General features: G+C 42.8%; 1 protein-coding gene across 2 annotated transcripts in view; it reads left to right on the top strand.

Annotated features, from left to right (window-relative positions):
- The window catches only part of LOC106566880 (guanine nucleotide-binding protein G(I)/G(S)/G(T) subunit beta-1), a 71,247-nt gene extending 47,524 nt beyond the window's left edge, over positions 1-23,723 (top strand). Inside the window, exons 5-11 of one of the 2 annotated variants that reach the window (XM_014135411.3) lie at positions 4,459-4,522; positions 5,080-5,242; positions 9,251-9,317; positions 9,515-9,716; positions 10,269-10,485; positions 11,528-11,643; positions 21,829-23,723. In XM_014135411.3, the coding sequence (XP_013990886.1) occupies positions 4,459-4,522; positions 5,080-5,242; positions 9,251-9,317; positions 9,515-9,716; positions 10,269-10,485; positions 11,528-11,634 (820 nt within the window). In that variant the 3' untranslated portion in view covers positions 11,635-11,643; positions 21,829-23,723. The remainder of the gene's footprint in view (positions 1-4,458; positions 4,523-5,079; positions 5,243-9,250; positions 9,318-9,514; positions 9,717-10,268; positions 10,486-11,527; positions 11,644-21,828) is intronic. The other variant, XM_014135412.3, reaches the window with a different exon arrangement.
- Positions 23,724-23,979: the final 256 nt, after the last annotated feature.

The raw sequence follows: 23,979 nt of genomic DNA, 5'->3' as shown, positions 1-23,979 counted from the left end.
TGGTGTGTGTTTGTGCAAAATAGTTAACTTACACGGGTTTTTGTGTGTGAATATGGTCACAGGAGTGTTTTTGTGTGCGCTTCTATGTTTGTGTCGCATGTGTACTGTGTTTGTGCCGGTATCATTGTGTGTGTGTGTGTGTGTGTGTGTGTGTGTGTGTGTGTGTGTGTGTGTGTGTGTGTGTGTGTGTGTGTGTGTGTGTGTGTGTGTGTGTGTGTGTGTGTGTGTGTGTGTGTGTGTGTGTAAGGGGTGGTATATGCGGGTAGGGAAAACATTCAAAATGGAGTCGTCCTTTGTTTGTGGTGTTGCTGGCTGCTCTTCCCTGAGTGCCAGTCAGTGCTGGTGATTCCCGTGTTCCTGAGCATAGGGGGGCATCCTAGGAGCCCCCAGCCCAGTCCTGCAGCTTTCACCTCACCTCAGTAACCAGCCAACTAATTACAATACCGCAGGTGTGCCGCTTCGCGCCACAGAGATGCCACACCCCACACACACCAAACTGCTTTGTTGCTCCGATTCCTTTTTATCGCCCCACCCTAATTAAAAGAATAGACCATTCTTAACTGGTGAGCTCACAATGACGCAACAGAAAAATTATTAAAAGAATTAGTCCCCATCAGTCACCCCTCCATTTTATGTTAACATGTATTATGGCTGTGACTGTCATGTAATTTTGGATGATGGTAATTCACCGTAATAAGTTAGAATAGCAAAAAATAAATGTACGCACATTTTTTCCTCCGCTCCTGACTGCATGTGCTGCCATAGAGAAATAATGAATAGAACGGGAATCCTCATTCAAGTCAATGATGGCATAATGGATGGACTGGCGGTCATTGCAAGTGTCCCCATAGGAGAAAAGCAGGAAGTAAAATATGTGCTGTGATTTGTTCATTCAACTGACATTGCAACAACAACAAAAAATATCCATTGCATGATCCACATCATTGAAATTAACATTCTACATTACCATGAAAAGTATTGCATCACAATACCAGGCAGCCATTGCGTGTGTACCCATGAGTTTACCAGTGAAATTTCCAGGGTTAGAGGTACCCTGACCGTTCTATTCATTCTCGTTCTGTGTGCTGCTGCTGCATTGTCGGGGACATCGCCCAGGCAACAGAGTAACAAAGAAAAGTTTCACGTTGTTTAAGAGTCCGTTATGGCAGAAACGGACTCAACCTCACAAATGCCCAGTTGGCTGTTTGTTACACACACACACACACACACACACACACCCCCCCCCCCCCTTATATATTTTTTTACAGTTCACTTTATTTTCAGAGCGGTTTTCATCCATGACCGTCAGTTACACGGTTATACGGTAATTGTGCCAGCCCTAATGTTTGTCTTTGCTTTGGTGGGTTAAATAATCGAATTAGTCTACCTGTAGCGAAGTGCAGCTGTCCAAAGAGAAGGCATAATGAAAAGAAGTATTGACCCGGAGTCGGGTGCTATTTCTGCACAGTGTTCCTCCCACTGCTATTTATAGCCCCGTGCCCTGTGGCTCTCATTTAATTGACTCAGTTTATAAAGGGGGGAGTTCCAACTCACGTTATGCGTGCGTAAATGGAACCTAATTCCCTTTTTATGCATTTTTCTCTCATTGCGTATTCTGACCTTGAACTTATGCATGAGAATAGTATGCTATTCACCTGCTATTCATTTGGGGTGGAGGTGTGTCTACAGATGCACCGTAATCTGACCTTGACTTAATGCCCTAATAATTCTACCACCTTTACGCGTGAGAACCATGAATAAGGTCACGCGAACCTGTGGTTCCAAGTTTAAAGCGCATCAACTTAATTTTTTTCTGATAATCTCCATGCACTGTAATTTATAAATTGATAAGAGCTAGCTTAGTATTCTGTTAGAACGGAATTGTAAATACACACAGCAATTATTTTAGATTTTACCTTATGATCCCTATAGATGAATGTGAAATCAGTCATATGGAATCAAACTGAAAATCATAACATGGTCATGTAGGCCTATGGGGAGCCACCGTCAGTAATACCCACATGCATTTATAACTGTCACTTTAGTGTTCGTTTCCTTCAATTTATAGTCTTTACCTTTCCTCTGTGATGTCCGTGTAGTTGTTCCTGAGGGTCGCTAACAATAGTGGATCATATTAGGCAGGGCATAACCTTTTTGTTTTGATGCACTTTCCCGTTTGTGGCAGGTAGTTTTAAAAATCTACCAGCCACTCAATGTTTTTTCCAGCCAAAATATTTTCCCCCCTCTAAAATTACACCAACAAAACACAGAAAAAACTGATGAGCAAGCTTTATAATGTTTCTAAAACAAATGTATTACTAGTAAGAAGTCATGTGTAACTTTCAAAATACAGAAATCGTACAGGGATGATTTCAAAATGCATCATACGGGGATGATTTCTGTATTTTGAAAGTTACATATAGTATCTTTAAACTTGAGTGCTGACAAGCAAAACATTTGGGACTATGTCAACAATGGACTTATGAAACAAATACCAAAATATAGTTTTTGGGTGGAGTTTTCCTTTAAGATAAATGTACTGAAAACTCTATTCAATGCAAACTCCAAGAGAAAATCTGTTGGCCAGCAAGTGGGAGGGTTTTCAGAGTTTTAATTACATTTATTCAGCACGCACAAGGGAACCATGCCTGTAAAACCTGTTACACACCTACATAAGGTAAGTCTGAATACGAACTACTGAGAAGTGCGTAGCAAAGGCGTACATTTCCTAAGTCTGAATTGTGCCCAATGTGTTTGTCAGAGTGGGAGTGCTGATCTAGGATCAAGTCAACATGTCTGTTATTGTTTTCATTGTACGTTTCATTGGTCTGAAAAGGCCAAACTGATCCTAAGTCAGCACTCCTACTCTGAGAGGGTTTATGAATATGAGCCCAGGACTCCTTCAGGTTTACACCACAGATTTATGAACCATAGACTTAGTGAAGAGGAACGCCTTCAAAAGATGGCGTCCCAGTCTCTAGCCCAACCCCCTCAATGATGACCCTCAATGAGAGTCTGTCAATCGCCAAACCATCTCAGCCACATTTCCAGTTACTTCCTACCAGGATTATCTTGGACAGCGTGAGTTTTAACTGCTGCCTTTTCAGGTTGTGCAACGCAGCAGACAATATTTAGTATTTGTCAAACGCCGTCAACAAGGTACATCTCTGATTCTATCTGGTTGTTTTTCATTCACAACAAGGCCTCAACAGTCACTTGGAATGCCTCCATCTGCGTCGAGGTTCGGTAGCCTAATGGAAAAGCAGAAGTAATCCAAATGCCAATGTGTAATAAGTAAATGCAAGTGAACGGAGCGGCGCTAAGCTAGCAGAAGAGAGCTAGTTAATGTATTCCACTCCTGCTTTATTGCAGGCATGTTTAAAAAGTTTGGTAATGCGCCGCAATCTCCGTTAAACATTTTACTCACTCTGGAGAAACAGAGTGGACACTGACACACACAACTTGGTTCAAAGTCAACATTCCACCAAGTGTCTTTTTCACAACCCTCCCAAAAGCAAAAAATAAATCAACACGAGCCCGGTTTCATTATTTAAGACATTAACATAATTTTTCCCCCCAAACGTGCTACTTTGACACTCCAGTTCAAGCAATCAACAGTTTAGTGTGCAAGAGTTGTAAGGCAAGTGTACCTGAGGCTCACGAAGGCTGTGTTGTCGCTGTTACATAAGGTGTAAGAGGGATTTCTCTGAGGCAAACACCGAAGTGTTTCATCAGCCTCCACTAACAGCACATGATTTCAAACCACATAGACAGGAAGTGTATGCCTCTAATTACTGCCAGAGCTAAAGCTAGCAGCTTTCTCTTGTTTAACCCTCTTGCATTTTGACACCCACCACATCCATAATATAGGGCGTTAATACATTTATACACTGTATAACTTCCATTAAATGCAGTCTCTCAAATAGCCGCCTGTCCCTTTTTTTAACAGCCAGGCAACATCCCAGATTTCAGCAAATAAGTGCCGGGTCAAAATGAATTGTTTACAAAGTTGCCATGTCCTATTATGATAGGGATGATGGGGATGTTTTAGAGTACAGTGGTGGGTGTGTTTAGTATGTGTTAACGTGTGTGTGCATTAGCATGTCTGTGTTAGCATGTGTTTATTAGACTGTGCGTCTCAGGTAGATAGGATTTGCATAAGCTGAGCAGGTCCAGAGGGATCCAGTGTGCCCCAACCTCTGTGCATCGGATGCTGGCTTCTGTGGCGACTCTGTTTTGATTCGGCCAGATGGCAGCAAGATGCTCCCCGGCCATAAAAGCACCTGGAAACCACCACCGCCCCGAAAATGCAACACATGGTTCCACCCTATGTTCATAGGGGGAACCAGTCGTGTGTGTGTGTGTGTGTGTGTGTGTGTGTGTGTGTGTGTGTGTGTGTGTGTGTCTTAAGGTTTCGTTTATCACTGGTTTAATCGTTGCTCTCCTTTTGCCCCATAGGCTTTTAGTCAGTGCCTCCCAGGATGGTAAACTCATTATTTGGGATAGCTACACCACAAACAAGGTAAGGCTGGCCTGGCCACATCTTGAAGAATCAAAAAGAAGCTTTCACATTTGAGTGCATTTTCTTTTAGCCTAAAGACAAAAAAAAAATTGAAATTTTCCACCATTTTGTTTTATGACTGTGACATAGGATATCCAGTATATGTGACATGCGCTATATATACAAAAGTATGTGGACACTCCTTCAAATTAGTGGATTTGGCTATTTCATCAAACAACTTTGGGGTGAATTAGAACGCCCACTGCGTGCCAGGCCTAATCTCTCAACGTCAGTGCCTGACCTCACTATTGCTCTTGGGGCTGAATGGAAGCAAGTCCTCGCAGCAATGTTCCAACATCTAGTGGAAAGCCTTCACAGAAGAGTGGAGGCTGTTATAGCAGCTCCATATTAATGCAATCATTTTGATGTTCGAGCAGGTGACCACATACTTCGGGCCATGTAGTGTATGATATAAGCTTGGCTACCTAGTAAATGTGGTCCATGCGGGAATCAATCAGACCCGGAGCCATGCTCCCTCTCTAACTCTCTGCCTCCCTCGCCCGCCTGGTCTCCCTCAGGTCCACGCCATCCCGCTGCGCTCCTCCTGGGTGATGACGTGCGCTTACGCTCCCTCTGGGAACTACGTGGCCTGTGGAGGCCTGGACAACATCTGCTCCATCTACAACCTCAAGACCCGCGAGGGCAACGTGCGTGTCAGCCGTGAGCTGGCCGGACACACAGGTACGATAGTCACCCCTAGTGGCCACAAGGCTACCACTGTGTGTGTGTGTGTGAGTGTGAGTGAGTGAGTGCGAGTGTGAGTGAGTGTGTGGGGGGGGGGGGGATATATATATGCATGATATGGATATATATATGCATGTATACAAAGCCTTCAGAAAGTATTCATACACCTTGATTTATTCCACATTGTTGATACAGCCTATATTCAAAATGGTTAAAATATATATATTTTTTTACTTCACCCATCTACACGCAATACCCCATAATGACAAAGTGAAAACATATTTTTACAGAAATGTTCTGCTAATGTATTGAAAATTAAATAAAGACATTTAATTTACATAAGTATTCACACTTTGTAGAAGTACCTTTTTGCAGCGTTTACAGCTGTGAGTCTTTCTGGGTGAGTCTTTGCCATTTCCACACCTGGATTGTGCAGCATTTGCCCATTATTCTTTTCGTAATTCTCCAAGATCTGTCAAATTGGTTGTTCATCATCGCTAGACAAGCATTTTCAAGTCTTGCCGTAGATTTAAGTCAAAATTGTAATCGGACACTCAGGAACATTCACTGTCTCCTTAGGAAGCAACTGCAAGGCCTTGGGTTTTAGATTATTGTCCTGCTGAATGGTTAGTTACTTTCCCGGTGTCTTGTGGAATGCAGACTGAACTAGGTTTTCTTCTAGGATTTTGCCTGTGCTTAGCTCCATTCGGTTTATTTTTTATCCCTAAAAAAATAACCCAGTCCTTAACAATTACAAGCATACCCAAAACATGATGCAGCCGCCACCACTATACTTGAAAATATGGAGAGCGGTACTCAGTAATGTGTTGTATTGGATTTGCCCCAAACATAACACTTTTGTATTCAGGACAAAAATATAATAGCATTTTTTAAATTATTTTTTTTCACCCCTTTTTCTCCCCCATTTTGTGATATCCAATTGGTAGTTAGTCTTGTCCCATCGCTGCAACTTCCTTACGGACTCAGGAGAGGCGAAGGTCGAGAGCTGTGCGTCGTCCGAAACACAGCCAAGCCGCACTGCTTCTTGACACAATACCGCTTATGCCAGAAGCCAGGCACACCAATGTGTCGGAGGAAACACTGTACACCCAGCGACTGTCAGCGTTCATTGCGCCCGGCCTGCCACAGGAGTCGCTAGTGACAAGAACAATGGGACAAGAACATCCCTGCCGGCCAAACACTCGCCTGAACCGGACGACGCTGGGCTAATTGTGCGCCGCCCCATGGGTCTCCCGGTCGTGGCCGGCTGTGACAGAGCCTGGACTCGAACTAGGATCTCGAGTGTCACAGCTAGCATTGCAATGCAGTGCCTTGGACCACTGCGCCACTCGGGAGGCCTAAAAAGTTCATTGCTTCGCCACATTTTTTGCAGTATTACTTTACTGCCTTATTTTCACTGTCAATTAGGTTATGACTGTGGAGTAACTGCAATGTTGTTGATCCATCCTCAGTTTTTTTTCTTTTCCCAGCCATTATACTCTGTTTTAAAGTCACTATTGGCCTCTTGTTGAAATCCCAGAGCCGTGTTCATCCTCTCTGGCTGCTGAGTTAGGAAGTACGCCTGTATTTTTGTGGTGACTGGGTATATTGATACACCATGCTCAAAGGGAAATTCAATGTCTGCTTTAAAAAAGAATATATATATATATATATATATATATATTTTTTTTTAAAGCAGACATTGAATTTCCCTTTGAGCACAGAGATGAGGTAGTCATTAAAAAATCATGTTAAACACTTACTGCACACAAAGTGAGTCCATGCAACTTATGTGACTTGTTAAACACATTTTTACTCCTGAACTTAGTGCATTTGGAAAGTATTCAGACCCCTTTTCCAAATTTGGTTGTTACAGCGTTATTCTAAAATGGATAAAATAGTTTTTTCCCCTTATCAATCTACACACAATACACCATAATGATATTTTTGATATTTAGACATTTTTATAAAAAAAAATCTAACTGATAACATATTTGCATTGGTATTCAGACCCTTTGCCAAAAGTGCTTTAACAAAGTACTGAGTAGTGATTTTCAACCTTGCGTTCTCTTGGGTGTGATGCTACGAATTTGGCACACCTGTATTTGGGGAGTTTCTCCCATTCTTCTCTCCAGATCCTCTCAAGCTCTGTTAGGTTGGATGGGGATAATCACTGCACAGCTATTTTTAGGTCTCTCCAGAGATGTTCGATCAAGTTCAAGTCCGGGTTCTGGCTGGGCCATTCAAGGACATTCAGAGACATGTCCCTAAGCCACTCTTGCCTTGTCTTGGCTGGTTGCTTAGGGTTGTTGTCCTGTTGGAAGGTGAACCGTCGCCCCAGTCTGATGTCCTGAGCGCTCTGGAGCAGGTTTTCATCAAGGATCTCTGTACTTTGCTACGTTAAGCGATCCCTCGATCCTGACTAGTCTCCCAGTCCCTGCCACTGAAAAACATCCCCACAGCATGATGCTGCCACCACCATGCTTCACAGTAGGGATTGTGCCAGATTTCCTCTAATGTGACGCTTTGCGTTCAGGCCAAAGGGTTCAAGCTTGGTTTCATCAGACCAGAGAATCTTATTTCTCATGGTCTGAGAGTATTTAAGTGTGTTTTGGCAAACTCCAAGTGTGCTGTCGTGCATTTTTACTGAGGAATGGCTTCCGTCTTGCCACTCTACCATAAAGGCCTGATTGGTGAAGTTCTGCAGAGATGGTTGTCCTTATAGAAGGTTCTCCAATCTCCTGAGAGGAGCTCTGTCAGAGTGACCATCGGGTCCTTGGTCCCCTCCGTGACCAATGCCCTTCTCCCCCGATTGTTCAGTTTTGCCGGGCGGCCAGCTCAAGGAAGAGTCTTGGTGGTTCCAAACTTCTTCCATTTAAGAATGATGGATTCCACTGTTTTCTTGGACCTTAAATACTGCAGACATTTTTTGATACCTTTCCTCAGATCTGTGCCTCGACACAATCCTGTCTCGGAGCTCTACAGACAATTCCTTCGACCTCATTGCTTGGTTTTTGCTCTGACATGCACTGTCAACTGTGGGACCTGAAATGGACGGGTGTGTGCCTTTCCAAATCATGTCCAATCAATTGAATTTACCACAGGTGGACTCCACGTTGTTTAAACATCTCAAGGTTGATCAATGAAAACAGGATGTACCTGAGCTCAATTTTGAGTCTCATAGCAAAAGGGTCTGAATACTTATGTAAACAAGGTATTTGTTTTTTTTCTTAACCCGTTTTTGCTTTGTCATTATCGGGTGTTGTGTGTTGATCATGAAAAACATTTATTTAATCCATTTTAGAATAAGGCTGTAAAGTAACAAAATGTGGAAAAGGCGAAGGGGTCTGAATATTTTCCGAATGCACTGTATTTAGGCTTGCTGAGAAAGGGGTTGAATACTTATTGACTCAAAACATTTCAGCGTTTTCATTTTTAATTGATTTCCACCGACATTATGGGGTAGGCCAGGGACAAAAAATATCTAAATATAATCCATTTTAAATTCAGGCTGTAACAACACAATGTGGTAAAAGTCGAGGGGTGTGAGTATTTTCTAAAGGCACTGTACATGCAAACACACACAGTTAGCTCACCCGTGACACAGGATAGACCATGGTTAACAACCAGTTTACATGACCGGTATTGTTTATGCACAAGATTTTTTTTAAATTAACCAGTACCTTGGAAGTATTGAATTCTTTCATTTCCACTGTTATTTCAGTCTCACAACATGACAGGACCCATGTCTGTCAGCTCACTGTGAAAAGGCATGTTTGTGTTATTGAGTGGGTTCTGTTGTACTTGCACACATTAATTTCCTATACAGTCTTCATTTGTATTGTACCCTTTCGGTGGTAAGGCCTATAATGTACATACCGGGTCAAGGCCTTTAATCTAGTTAAATGTAGTTCCTCCTTGTATCTTTAGACCATTTCCCCTGTGTGTTGTGACTGCTTCTCAGTGCTGACTGTCTGACTGACTTAATTCTGCTGTGACCTCCAGGTTACTTGTCCTGCTGTCGCTTCGTGGATGACAGCCAGATCGTCACCAGCTCTGGAGATACCACATGGTGAGTGGGGGAACTGTGCCTGCCTGCCTCCCCCTTCCCATGTTCACTGAGTGGATATGCCAGCTCTAAACTGTTTAAAATTGAGGTTAAACGCAATGGCGAGAATCTGAATGCATCCCAAGAGTATGACAGAAAACAGTCACTCCAATTTCCTCAAACGTTTTTTTTTCTTCGCCCTGCCTCTCTCCTTCCCCCAGTGCTCTCTGGGACATTGAGACGGGCCAGCAGACGACCACGTTCGCCGGCCACACCGGCGATGTCATGAGCCTGTCGCTTGCACCCGACACGAGGCTGTTTGTGTCCGGGGCGTGCGACGCCTCCGCCAAGCTCTGGGACGTCAGAGAAGGAATGTGCCGACAGACCTTCACCGGGCACGAGTCGGACATTAATGCCATTTGCGTAAGCCAATCACACGATCCGACCACCGGTCAACCTGTGTAGCTACACTTCCACTCAACCTGTGTAGCTACACTTCCACTCAACCTGTGTAGCTACACTTCCACTCAAAACGGAGCCGCACACTCTAACCTGTGGCGTCAGTATCTTTAGTCACTAGCTTTTCGGCAGAAGGCTTACCACGCCAGCGGTTTTCTTTTGCATTCAGACATACAGAGACTTCAATACGGACATTGTATATACACTAGCATGCTTAAGGGTGGTTTTTGTGATGCGTGAATGTGGACATGCCACATCCGTATCTGTTGTCCCTTGTGTATTTAGTATGCATGGTCACTTGGTCAATACCAAGCGCTTTACATTATGAAAGGGTGAACTCACTATCAATGTAGAGCACCCACCTTGATAATGCCATGGCAACCATTATGCACTAGCGCATTACACACTGACACACACACACCGCACGTAGAGTGATGAGGAAGGTATTATCAGACAAACCTCACACCATCTCCCCCTCTCTTTCTCTCCCAATCCCCTCTTTCCTGTCCCTCCCAGTTCTTCCCCAATGGTAACGCCTTTGCCACAGGCTCAGACGACGCCACCTGCAGGCTTTTTGACCTGCGCGCAGACCAGGAGCTGATGGTCTACTCCCATGACAACATCATCTGTGGCATCACCTCAGTGGCGTTCTCCAAGAGCGGCCGCCTGCTGCTCGCCGGCTACGACGACTTCAACTGCAACGTGTGGGATAGCCTCAAGGCCGACCGTGCAGGTGAACAGCGGGCGGGTGTGAGGGGTTTAACGCACAGTACTCCCAAACCTTAAACACCCCCCCCCCCCCCCCCCCCCCCTAACCATTAACTCACCCTAAATCTATGGGCCACCTCATCATACTTTGAGGCGACCATGATGACGACAGTCGGGGGTACAGTGGAGGAGCAGTGGTCAAGCTAGGTTCTGGATGTTATTGCGACAGTTGTACACCTATATTTGATGTCATCAGCCAAAATGCTGTAGGCCTGTGGAGCCAGGGCTTGTGGAAGGGGGTGGGGATGTTGAAATGGACTAGATGTGGTTCTACGGTAGTAGTGATGTGAGGAGTCCCCAAGGGACATTGATTTAGAGTGCCTAGTGGTCTCTGTGGTACAGAAATGACTGGGGTTCAGTAAGTATCAGATGACAGCAGGGTTAATTTAGTTGAGCACATCGGTGGTACCGTCTGCAGCCACGCAATGGGTCAGTTTTGTAGCCAGGCTAGTTCCTCAAGCACAGCAGGGGTACTTCAGACATGCAGCATTACTAGACAGAAGATATAAAGCAGATTGAACAGGAGGATTCCCAATTATCCACCCTTTTCCAGAATTGAGCACTTAGACTTCCTGTTGTTGGTTCAAAAGCATAGGACTGATGTAAGCATTGGCTAGAGGGAGTTTTCACTGTTAAATCCATGACAGCGATTGTACAAGTGAAGGCTAGTTTGTACAGCAGCAGGGTTTGTGGATGAAGCCCCTGCTGTTTAGCCTGCTCCAGCAGTTGATCTGCTCCCACAGAGGCATGAATTGTTCAGTTCTATTGATTACATATGTGGTCTGGATAAGAGATGGGATGGGTCTGACACACACACACTTGTACTAGCAACATTTCCTAGTAACTGCATTTTCCAATATACAACAGAATAGAACTAGTACACAGCCAGGTCTTTAATGGAATCATTTATTAAGGGTCAAACTGAGTGACTAGAGAGTGGCGTTGGCTAAGCGTGTTGTGATATATCATGGTCTGACTTCTAACCGCTGACCCTGCTCTTTTTCTAGGTGTCCTGGCTGGACATGACAACCGTGTCAGCTGCTTGGGTGTGACTGACGACGGCATGGCCGTGTCAACAGGGTCCTGGGACAGCTTCCTCAAGATCTGGAACTAGAGTCTGAAGGTAACTGCACAGCGCAGCCGCCCTTCCACCACAAGTGTGCCCGACATGCCATGGCACTCTATAAGAAATGTCGCCGATTTGCTCCACATTTATTTATTGACGCTTAAAGGGATACTTAGGTATTTTTTCGTATATAGAGTGTATGTGGACACCCCTTCAAATGAGTGGAATCGGCTCTTTCAGCCACACCCATTGCTGACAGGTGTATAAAATCAAGCACACAGCCATGCAATCTCCATATACAAACATTGGCAGTAGAATGGCCTTACTGAAGAGCTCAGTGACTTTCAATGTGGCACCTTTGTAGGATGCCACCTTTCCATCAAGTCAGCATGTCAAGTTTCTGCCCTGCTAGAGCTTCCCTGGTCAACTGTAGGTGCTGTTATTGTGAAGTGGAAATGACTAGGAGAAACAAGGGCTCAGCCGCGAAGTGGTAGGCCACACAAGGTCACAGAACGTCTGTCCTCCGTTGCAACACTCACTACCGAGTTCCAAATTGCCTCTGGAAGCAACGTCAGCACTGTAACTGTTTGTCGGGAGCTTCATGAAATGGGTTTCCATGGCCAAGCAGCTGCACACAAGCCTAAGATCACCATGCGCAATGCCAAGCGTCGGCTGGAGTGGTGTAAAGCTCGCCGCATTGGACTCTGGAGAAGTGAAATCTCGTTCCCTGGGGTGAATAATCACGCGTCACCATCTGGCAGGCCAACGGACTGCATAGTGCCAACTATAAAGTTTGGTGGGGGAGGAATAATGGTCTGGGGCTGTTTTTTTATGGGCCCTTTAGTTCCAGTGACGAGAAATCAACACTACAGCATACAATGACATTCTAGACAATTCTGTGCTTCCAACTTTGTGGCAAGGCCCTTTCCTGTTTCAGCATGACAATGCCCCCGTGCACAAAGCGAGGTCCATACAGAAATGGTTTGTCAAGATCGGTGTGGAAGAACTTGACTGGCCTGCGCAGAGCCCTGACCTCAACTCCATCGAACACCTTTGGGATGAATTGGAACGCCGACTGCGAGCTAGGCCTAATCGTCCAACATCAGTGCCCGACCTCACCAATGCTCTTGTGGCTGAATAGAAGAAAGTCCCCGCAGTAATGTTGCAACATCTGGTGGAAACACTTCCCAGAAGAGTGGAGGCTGTTATAGCATCAAAGGGGGGACCGACTCCTTGAGCAGGTGTCCACATACATTTGGTCATGTAGTGTATGTCTCGGTGTTCAGTATGAATGAAGTTAGCGGTAGTTTCGCTAGCCAATGCTAACTAGCGTTAGCTCAATGACTGGAAGTTAATGGGTATATGCTAGCAGATATCCATAGACTTCCAGTCTGCGCTAACGTTAGTTAGCAATTGAGCTGGTGCTAGTTAGCAACTTCCTTCAAACTGCATGCAAAGACAACTGTATCCACAAGTTCATCTGACTCAGGTGAAGTAAATAAAGGGCTTCATTGCCAAGTATCCCTTCAAATGTAATATGTGTATATTACTGTGGTTCTACTCTGCATATAATTTTTAATCTGGAGGGGGACTTTAACTTAAGTGCATATAAACAATATGATTTACAGTAACATAGACACCGTAAAGTAAGACATGAATGCATGGTTGAATAGGAATGTATTTGTACTTGCTCTATGTCCTGGGTGACATTTGTTTTTCCTGATTGTTTCATTATGCCCTATAGTTCCTCTAAATGCCATCTAGTTCCTGTACAGCTATGTCAGTAACCAGAATGAGATAATTACTCCGCTGAATACTATGCAGATACGCTATATGAAACTATAATTATACTGAATGGAAACTGGACAAGTAGCCTGTGGTTTCAAATGAGTTACTGTGTATTCACATGTAACACCAACAAGTAAAGATGCCATGTAGTTGCACTTCATAAAGTGGGAATGCAGTTTGCGAATGCAGTCTCAGTTGATGAATGAAATGGGTTTCTCATGAGGGAACCATGTACCAGTTTAACTTGGATGAAGATAGCTGAGGAACGGTCAGCTCTGTTTCTTATATCGAGGCGGAGTTGAGTTTTGATAACTGGTCGTGGGATTTGCTAGCAACATCAGTCGATTCTTGTAAAAATTTAAATTCTATAACCGCTTACTGTGTGCCTATGTTTGTCCTGTACAACTGTGGTCCTTCATACTTTTAATAAAAGCTTTTAGTGAGTGTGTGTGTGTGTGTGTGTGTGGTGTGTGTGTGTGTGTGTGTGTGTGTGTGTACTTGTGTTTATATTTATTTATTTTTGTAAAAAAAGTCATTAACTTTTAACTAGGCAAGTCAGTTAAGAAATTCTTATTTGCAATGGTGGACGAAGCTGTGCCAATCACGTCCGGTTGTGATACAGCCTGGAATCGAACCAGGGTCTGTAGTGACGCCTCTAGCACTGATATGCAGTGCCTTTGACCGCTGCGCCACTCGGGAGCCCAATACATCCACCAACTTCTTCCTCATTTGGGTTGCTTGTACTACGTATGCTGAGATTCAATTGGCTCCGTGACATTCGGGATCCTTGGGACGTCCCAACTCCATTGAATTTAAAATGGTTAGGGTGTAGGGACTAGAGGTCTACCAATTATGATTTTTCAATGCCGATACCGATTATTGGAGGACCAAAAAAAAGCCAATACCCATTCATCGGAAGATTTATTTATTTATTATATATATATTTTTGTAATAACAATTACAGCGATACTGAATGAACAATGAACACTTATTTTAACTTAATATAATACATAAATAAAATCAATTTAGTCTCAAATAAATAATAAAACATGTTCAATTTGGTTTAAATAATGCAAAAACAGTGTTGGAGAAGAAAGTAGAAGTGCAATATGTGCCATGTAAAAAAGCTAACGTTTAAGTTCCTTGCTCAGAACAGAACATATGAAAGCTGGTGGTTCCTTTTAACGAGTCTTCAACATTCCCAGTTAAGAAGTTTTAGGTTGTAGTTATTATAGGAATTATAGGACTATTTCTCTCTACCATTTATTTCATTTACCTTTTGACTATTGGATGTTCTTATAGGCACTTTAGTATTGCCAGCCTAATCTCGGGAGTTGATAGGCTTGAAGTCCTAAACGGCACTGTGCTTCAAGCATTGCAAAGAGCTGCTGGCAAACGCAGGAAAGTGCTGTTTGAATGAATGCTTACGAGCCTGCTGCTGCCTACCACCGCTCAGACTGCTATATCAAATCATATACTTAATTATAATATAATAAACACACAGAAATACGAGCCTTTGGTTAGTAATATGGTCAAATCAGGAAACTATCATTTCGTTAGCAAATCGTTTATTCTTTCAGTGAAATACGGAACCATTCTTTGTTTTATCGAACGGGTGGCAACCCTAAGTCTAAATATTGTTGTTACATTGCACAACCTTCAATGTTATGTCATAATTATGTAAAATTCTGACAAATTAATTACGTTCTTTACACAGTTCGCAACTAGACAGGCGGCCCAAACTGCTGCATATACCCTGACTCTGCTTACACAGAACGCAGGAGAAGTGACACAATTTCCGTAGTTAATATTGGCTGCAAGGAGCCATGGTAAGTTGCTAGCTAGCATTAAACTTATCTTATAAAAAAAAATATATATATATCAATCTTCACATAATCACTAGTTAACTACACATGGTTGATGATATTACTAGGTTAACTAGCTTGTTTTGCGTTGCATATAATCATTGTGGTGCCTGTTAATTTATCATTGAATCACAGCCTACTTCAACTTCGCCAAACGGGTGGTGATTTAACAAAAGCGCATTCGCGGAATAAGCACAATCGTTGCACAAATGTACCTAACCATGCCATCAATGCCTTTCTTAAAATCAATAGTCAAGTATATTTTTTTTAAACCTGCATATGTAGTTAAAAGAAATTCATGTTAGCAGGCACAAGGTCCTTTTGATGCTGCACTCGCTTAACAGGTGGTCAGCCTGCCACGCAATCTCCTCGTGGATTGCAACGTAATCGTCCATAATCGGCGTCTAAAAAGGCTGATTACCGATTGTTATGAACTTGAAATCGGCCCTAATTAATTGGCCATGCTGGTTTAATCGGTCGACCTCTAGTAGGGACGTCCCAAGGACCCCAGATAGAACGGACCGATTAAGTCGGCACATGCACATTCCCCCTGAGATGAGCAACACAAATGAGGAAAAAGTCGGTTGTATTCAATAAAAGTTTTTATTAAAAGTATAGATTTCAGCACCCAAACACAGAAACAGCAATTGTACCGGACAAACATAGGTACAGTGCTTTCAGAAAGTATTCATACCCCTTGACTTATTCCAAATTTTGTTTCAATCTGAATTCAAATTGGATAGATTTGTCTTTTACCCATATACAAATCAAATACAAATCAAATGTATTTATAAAGCCCTTCTTACATAAGCTGATGTCACAAAGTGCTGTAAAGAAACCCAGCCTAAAACGCCAAACAGCAAGCAATGCAGGTGTAGAAGCATATTGGCTAGGAAAAACTCCCCAGAACCTAAAGAGGAACCAGGCTATGAGGGGTGGCCAGTCCTCTTCTGGCTGTGCCGGTTGGAGATAACAGAAAATGGCCAAGATGTTCATTGATGACCAGCAGGGTCAAATAATAATCACAGTGGTTGTCGAGGGTGCAACAGGTCAGCACCTCAGGAGTAGATGTCAGTTGGCTTTTCATCGCCGATCATTCAGAGTATCTCTACCGCTCCTGCTGTCTCTAGAGAGTTGAAAACAGCAGATCTGGGACAGGTAGTACGTCCGGTGAACAGGTCAGGGTTCCATAGCCGCAGGCAAAACAGTTGAAACTGGAGCAGCAGCATGGCCAGGTGGACTGGGGACAGCAAGGAGTCATCAGGCCAGGTAGTCCTGAGGCATGGTCCTAGGGCTCAGGTCCCCTGAGAGAGCGAGAGAGAGCATACTTAAATTCACACAGGACACCGGATAAGACAGGAGAAATACTCCAGATATAAGACTGACCCTAGCCCCCCGACCCATAAACTACTGCAGCATAAATACTGGTGGCTGAGACAGGAGGGGTCAGGAGACACTGTGTGACGATACCCCCGGACAGGGCCAAACAGGCAGGATATAACCCCACCCACTTTTCCAAAGCACAGCCCCCACACCACTAGAGGGATCACTTCAACCACCAACTTACCATCCTGAGACAAGGCCGAGTATAGCCCACAAAGATCTCCGCCACGGCACAACCCAAATGGGGGCGCCAACCCGGACAGGAAGATCATGTCAGTGACTCAACCCACTGAAGTGACGCACCCCTATTAGGGACGGCATGGAAGAGTACCAGTAAGCCAGTGACTCAGCCCCTGTAATAGGGTTAGAGGCAGAGAATCCCAGTGGAGAGAGGGGAACCAGCCAGGCAGAGACGGCAAGGGCGGTTCATTGCTCCAGTGCCTTTCCGTTCACCTTCACACTCCTGGGTCAGACTACACTCAATCATAAGACCTACTGAAGAGATGAGTCGTCAATGAAGACTTAAAGGTTGAGACCGAGTCTGCGTCTCTCACACTGGTAGGCAGACCATTCCATAAAAATGGAGCTCAATAGGAGAAAGCCCTGCCTCCAGCTGTTTGCTTTGAAATTCTAGGGATAGTAAGGAGGCCTGCGTCTTGTGACTGTAGCGTACATTGCAGTAGTCTAACCTGGAAGTGACAAGCATGGATACATTTTTCTGCATCATTTTTGGACAAAGTTTCTGATTATCTGCAATGTTACGTTGATGGAAAAAAGCTGTCCTTGAAACAGTCTTGATATGTTTGTCAAAAGAGAGATCAGGGTCCAGAGTAACGTCGAGGCCCTTCATATTTTTTTTTTGAGACAACTGTACACCCATCAAGATTAATTGTCAGATTCAACAGAAGATCTCTTTGTTTCTTGAGACCTAGAACAAGCATCTCTGTTTTGTCCGAGTTTAAAAGTAGAACATTTGCAGCCATCCACTTCCTTATGTCTGAAACACAGGCTTCCAGGGAGGGCGATTTTGGGGCTTCACCATGTTTCATCGAAATGTACAGCTGTGTCATCCGCATAGCAGTGAAAGTTAACATTGTGTTTCCGAATGACATCACCAAGAGGTACAATATATAGTGAAAACAGTAGTGGTCCTAAAACGGAACCTTGAGGAACACCAAAATGTACAGTTGATTTGTCAGAGGACAAACCATCCACAGAGACAAACTGATATCTTTCCGACAGATAAGATCTAAATCAGGCCAGAACTTGTACGTGTAGACCAATTTGGGTTTCCAATCTCTCCAAAAGAATGTGGTGATCGATGGTATCAAAAGCAGCACTAAGGTCTAGGAGCATGGGGACAGATGCAGAGCCTCGGTCTGACGCCACATAAAGATCATACACACAATACCCCATAATAACAAAGTGAAAACCATGTTTTTAGAAATGTTTGCTAATATATTGAAAATGAAATACAGAAACATCTCATTTACATAAGCGTTCAATACTTTGTAAAAGCACCTTTGGTGGCGATTACAGCTTTTAGTTTTCTTGGGTATGTCTGCATCAGCTTTGCACATCTGGACGTGGGGATTTTCTCCCATTCTTCCTTGCAGATTTGATCAAACTCTTAAGTTAGATGGGGAGCGGCGGTGAACAGTCTTCAATGGGATTCAAGTCAAGGACTTTCACATTTTTGTTCTGAAGCCATTCCCGCGTTGCTTTGGCTGTATGCTTGTCCTGTTGGAATGTAAGTCTTTGCCCCAGTCTAAGGTCTGTTGCATTCTGAAGCAGGTTCTCATCAAGGATTTGCCTGTATTTGTATCCATTCATTGTTCTCTCAGTTCTTACCAGTCTCCCAGTCCCTGCTGCTGAAAAGCATCCCCATGGCATGATGCTGCCACCATGCAGTAGGGATGGTGTTAGACGGGTGATGCACTGTGCCATTTTTCTTTCTAGACATAGCTCTTTGCACATAGGCCAAATAGTTAATTTGTCTCATCAGCCCACAGCATATTTTGCCTTATGCTCTGAGTCTTTGACAGCACGCCTGGAGTTTACAAAAAGGCCTGTGATGTGCCTTTTTCTCCTGTGTGGCTTCCTTCTGGCCGCTCTCCCATAAAGCCCAGATTGGTGAGGTGCTGTTCAGACTGTTGTCCTTCTGGCGGGTTCTCCCATCTCAGCCAAGGAACTCTGTAGTTCTATCAGAGTGGTCATTGGGTTCTTGGCTACATCCCTAACGAAAGTCCTTCTTGCCCGGTTGCTCAGTTTGGTCGGATGGCCAGCTGTAGCCAGAGTCTGGGTAGTTCCATATTTTTTCGACTAGGCCTCAAAAAATTTGCAAAAAAAGGCATTGTTTCTTATGCTGGTCATCATTCACAAGTGATAATATATATTTTTTGCAAGTGATATGCTAATATTGTCACCCATCAGACAATTGTTTTATTTATTCTCTTTACGTATACTAAATAATGTGTGAAATTTGATTTAGAATGGACCATTACCATGCACCTGTATCAAAACAGGGACAGAGGGTCACAATACATGTCATCTATGCTTTTAAATAGCAAATGGACGCTTTTCCCGTAGTTTATTTTCATGCCACCCAGGTAGGCTATACCCCTGTAAATATAAGCAATGTGCTTAATTAAAAAAAAAAAAAAAAGATCAGAAAGCTGATCCCCCTGTTTTTAGTAGAGGCCATCACTCTGTTTTCTTGTGCAATTGCATAGCCTATTGAAATGTTGCACAACATGAGCTCATGGGCTCTCATGAAGTGTTTGATTAAATTTCCAAATACTTTTGCATTGATGTGAGTGATAATGGATTGCTGACTACCAGGCAGTTCGCTAGTTTGGTAGGCTACTAATGACCATGAGCAACATCAGAGCTTGGAGAAGCCTAATTACTGTGACTGCCTTCATGACTCCTGACCGCCGGTGTGGCAGTAATACGGTCACCGCAGCAGCCCAAGCCCCAGGTGGACTCCAAGTTGTAGCGATATCTCAAGGATGATCAAAGGAACTTGGATGCACCTTTGCTCAATTTGGAGTGTCATAGCAAAGGGGTGTGAATACTTATATAAATTTGATTTCTTTATTACATTTTTAATACATTTGCTGAAATATCTAAACACATTTTCGCTGTCATAAGCTATTGTGTGTTGATGGGTGGGAGGAAAAAAATCGATATCCATTTTGAATTTAGGTTGTATACTTTCTGAAGGCACTGTGTTTCCAGATTTGACATTTTTACAAGAATCGACTGATGGTGACTCAATGTTATTGCTAGCAAATCCCACAACTGGTTCTCAAAACTCAACTCCGCCTCAATATAAGAAACAGAGTTGATCGTTCCTCAGCTAGGATATAGATTGATCTCATCACCCTTGCCAAATGTATTTCAGAGTGGAGTGTATATATTTAGTAGCACTGGATATTTTGTTCTCTACAGTCGTGTGCCAAAAGTGACATAAATATTAATTTCCACAAAGTTTCCTGGTTCAGTGTCTTTAGATATTTTTGTTAGATTTTACTATGGAATACTGAAGTATAATTACAAGCATTTCATAAGTGTCAAAGGCTTTTATTGACAATTACATGAAGTTGATACAGAGAGTCAATATTTGCAGTGTTGACCCTTCTTTTTCAAGACCTCTGCAATCCGCCCTGGCATGCTGTCAATTAACTTCCGGGCCACATCCTGACTGATGGCAGCCCATTCTTGCATAATCAATGCTTGGAGTTTGTCAGAATTTGTGGGGTTTTTGTTTGTCCACCCACCTCTTGAGGCTTGATCACAAGTTCTCAATGGGATTAAGGTCTGGAGTTTCCTGGCCATGGACCCAAAATATCAATGTTTTGTTCGCCAAGCCACTTAGTTATCACTTTTGCCTTATGGCAAGGTGCTCCATCATGCTGGAAAAGGCATTGTTCGTCACCAAACTGTTCCTGGATGGTTGGGAGAAGTTTCTCTCGGAAGATGTGTTGGTACCATTCTTTATTCATGGCTGTGTTCTTAGGCAAAATTGTGAGTGAGCCCACTCCCTTGGCTGAGAAGCAACCCCACACATGAATGGTCTCAGGATGCTTTACTGTTGGCATGACACAGGACTTATGGTAGTGCTCTCCTTGTCTTCTCCGGACAAGCTTTTTTCCGGATGCCCCAAACAATCGGAAAGGGATTCATCAGAGAAAATGACTTTGCCCCAGTCCTCAGCAGTCCAATCCCTGTACCTTTTGCAGAATATCAGTATGTCCCTGGTCTTTTTCCTGGAGAGAAGTGGCGTTTTTGCTGCCCTTCTTGACACCAGGCCATCCTCCAAAAGTCTTTGCCTCACTGTGCGTGCAGATGCACTCACACCCGCCTGCTGCCATTCCTGAGCAAGCTCTGTACTGGTGGGGCCCCGATCCCACAGCTGAATCAACTTTAGGAGACTGTCCTGGCACTTGCTGGACTTTCTTGGGAGCCCTGAAGCCTTCACAACAATTGAATCGCTGTCCTTGAAGTTCTTGATGATCCAATAAATGGTTGATTTAGGTGCAATCTTACTGGCAGCAATATCCTTGCCTGTGAAGCCCTTTTTGCGCAAAGCAATGATGACGGCACGTGTTTCCTTGCAGGTAACCATGGTTGAGAGGAACAACAATGATTCCAAGCACCACCCTCCTTTTGAAGCTTCCAGTCTGTTATTCGAACTCAATCAGCTTGACAGAGTGATCTCCAGCCTTGTCCTTGTCAACACTCACACCTGTGTTAACGAGAGAATCACTGACATGATGTCAGCTGGTCCTTTTGTGGCAGGGCTGAAATGCAGTGGAAATGTTTTTTGGGGATTCGGTGCATTTGCATGGCGAAGAGGGACTTTGCAATTCATTGCAATTAATCTGATCACTCTTCATAACATTCTGGAGTATATGCAAATTGCCATCATACAAACTGAGGCAGCAGACTTTGTGAAAATGTATATTTCTGTCATTCTCAAAACATTTGGCCACGACTGTAGTTGGAATGTGTCTGCTGCATTCTGGGGGTGAACATGGGAGATTGGCCAACAATGAATTGTAGCTCTTGACATTGACAACTAAGTTTTGTTTGGAAAATTAAGAGGTAAATTTTCTACAATGACTCTGCATTTTTAGGAGGTACTTTTGTTGCAAATGACTCATGCAAATTATTTGTTTTTTTGTGTCCCGCCTTTTTTCAGATGGCATCCGGACTCCGAAGTTGAGTGGAAGACTATTCCAAAATGTTCAATTTTATTGCATATCCAATCTTCTCAACCATGAAACTGACTCCAATCCCCCAAAAAACTACCAATGGCAAAAATTCTCTCCTCATTTAAAAGAAGAGCACAATTGTTTATTACTCAGCTAAAAATGAGGAATTTCAGTGGGATGGAATGGGGGAGAGAATTGTGCATTCCTCCTGGGACCATTTTCTGATATTGTGTCATAAGAAAATACATTCACCCCCATGCAAATGTGTAATCCATCTTCAATACACAGGTTTGAGTGAAGGTAATCTACACAACGGTGATTAAACTCTTGATAGCTTTTTGGTCATGTTTATTTTTCTTTTTTCCCCCTTTATTTTTGGTTCAGGGAACTAGATCAGTGACCTGTTGGTAAAATGAGGATTGAAAGCTTTGTTTTATCAGTCTTCATATAGTTTAGAGTCAAGTTTTGTAGGTTGGAAATAAAAATGACAAATTATCGTCATTTTAATCCAGCTTTAAAAAAGGCAAGAGAATTGAGCTTCAGCAGGGAGTCGAGTCCATGAGCCACCAACAGGAGGATCTGGCCATTCTGTATATTTAGTCCCAAGATACTTCACTCTCTGTTTATTTTTTTCTGTTTAGTCACAAATCTTTGTTTGCACAAAATTAAACTTTGCATGTATAGAATAATGTTTCAAGAAAAGTTAACTAACCAAGCATATTCTGTTTATGATAATGAATGCTCATTTTCAAAATGAAAACAAAACATTTTAACCATTCTCTTCACCTTTTGTTGGGCGACAATGTAGAATAATTAAATGAAGATTAACCCATTGGTTCACTTTCTTCGTTTTATTTCTGTTTTGTTTCCCTTTTGATGACCGTGGTTGCGACCGGAGAAGTGATTTTGTTGGGTTGGGAGGCCTCTACTTATTACCCCGGTTTCATTCCGGAGTTTCTGTTTCAACAGAGGTGCCCATTCCGTGCTTGGAAATGCAGTTACTACTCTGTGAATGACATGTTGTATAAATCAATGTTTGAAAATAATGATAATGAAGCTTTTTAAGTTAAAAATAAATAAAAAAAAATATTTTGGCTGTCTGCCATGGGTGGGTTAACTTAGAATCGCATGCTGTAGAATTGCTTAAAAAGAGGTGCATATAGAACTAAGTCCTTTTGATGTTTTTCTTCAAGAAAATAACCTGTTAAATATATCATTACAATGGTATTTATCTTGTTTTTGGCTACTCTGTGCATACATAATTCAATTAAAATGTCAATCCTATGCACTTGAGAGAAGCAAACAGCATAACAAACGGTTACCTGTTATTACAATATCCATTCTTGGGAAGGATTCCTTGATAAAAGTAATGTAAACATTTAAAACATATGCACACACAAACACAAATGGAACAAATACATTTTCATTCCTTCTGTAGCAAACAAATTCCAGTGACAAAATAAACATTTTGTAACAAACAGGTTTTTTTCTGTCCTTTAATAATAAAAAAGAAAAAACTTGCAGCATTTGAATGACAGCATTTTCTGTTCCCCTCCTTGTAAACAGACACTTTCTTTAGCAGTAGTGGCATTTTTTTTCTCCATTCTGTTTTTTCTCTGCGAAATTCTGTACAAAAATGTGCTGTATTTGTGCGTTAGGCCTGGAGTTGGCAACAAAGAAAATCAATACAGAAATATTAAATAAAATTCCTTTTCCTTTTCTCGCCATGAAATAACTGTAGATCTCTGCACCCCGCTGTTCCCTTCTCAACTTTTGTATTTAAATTTAAAGTCAGTCAGTGTACAACCGAAAGCTGGATGCAAGATAGAAACTATTAAAATGTACTGTTATTTAAGATGAAATAAAAAGCAGTTTGAGATGATCTGTTGTGTTCTGAGTTTAATTCCTCAAATGTGTGATTATGCAAGTAAAAATGTTATCCCAACTCAGGAGATGCGCATTTCACATATTAGAACATGGCAACTGAGTTCGGAAGGGCGCCTCTATCTTTGTTGTGGCTGGCTGCATTGATACACCATCCAAAGTGTAATTCAAAACTATTCCATGCTCAAAGGTAAATTCAATGTCAACTTTTGTTTACCCATCTACCAATATAGGTGCCCTTTGTGAACCATGGA

This window comes from Salmo salar, chromosome 13, assembly GCF_965601325.2.
Source record: "Salmo salar chromosome 13, fSalSal1, whole genome shotgun sequence".
In the NCBI taxonomy this organism is placed as follows: domain Eukaryota; kingdom Metazoa; phylum Chordata; class Actinopteri; order Salmoniformes; family Salmonidae; genus Salmo; species Salmo salar.
The sequence above is the reverse complement of the archived record's forward strand: the minus strand, read 5'-3'. Positions and strand labels throughout refer to the sequence as shown.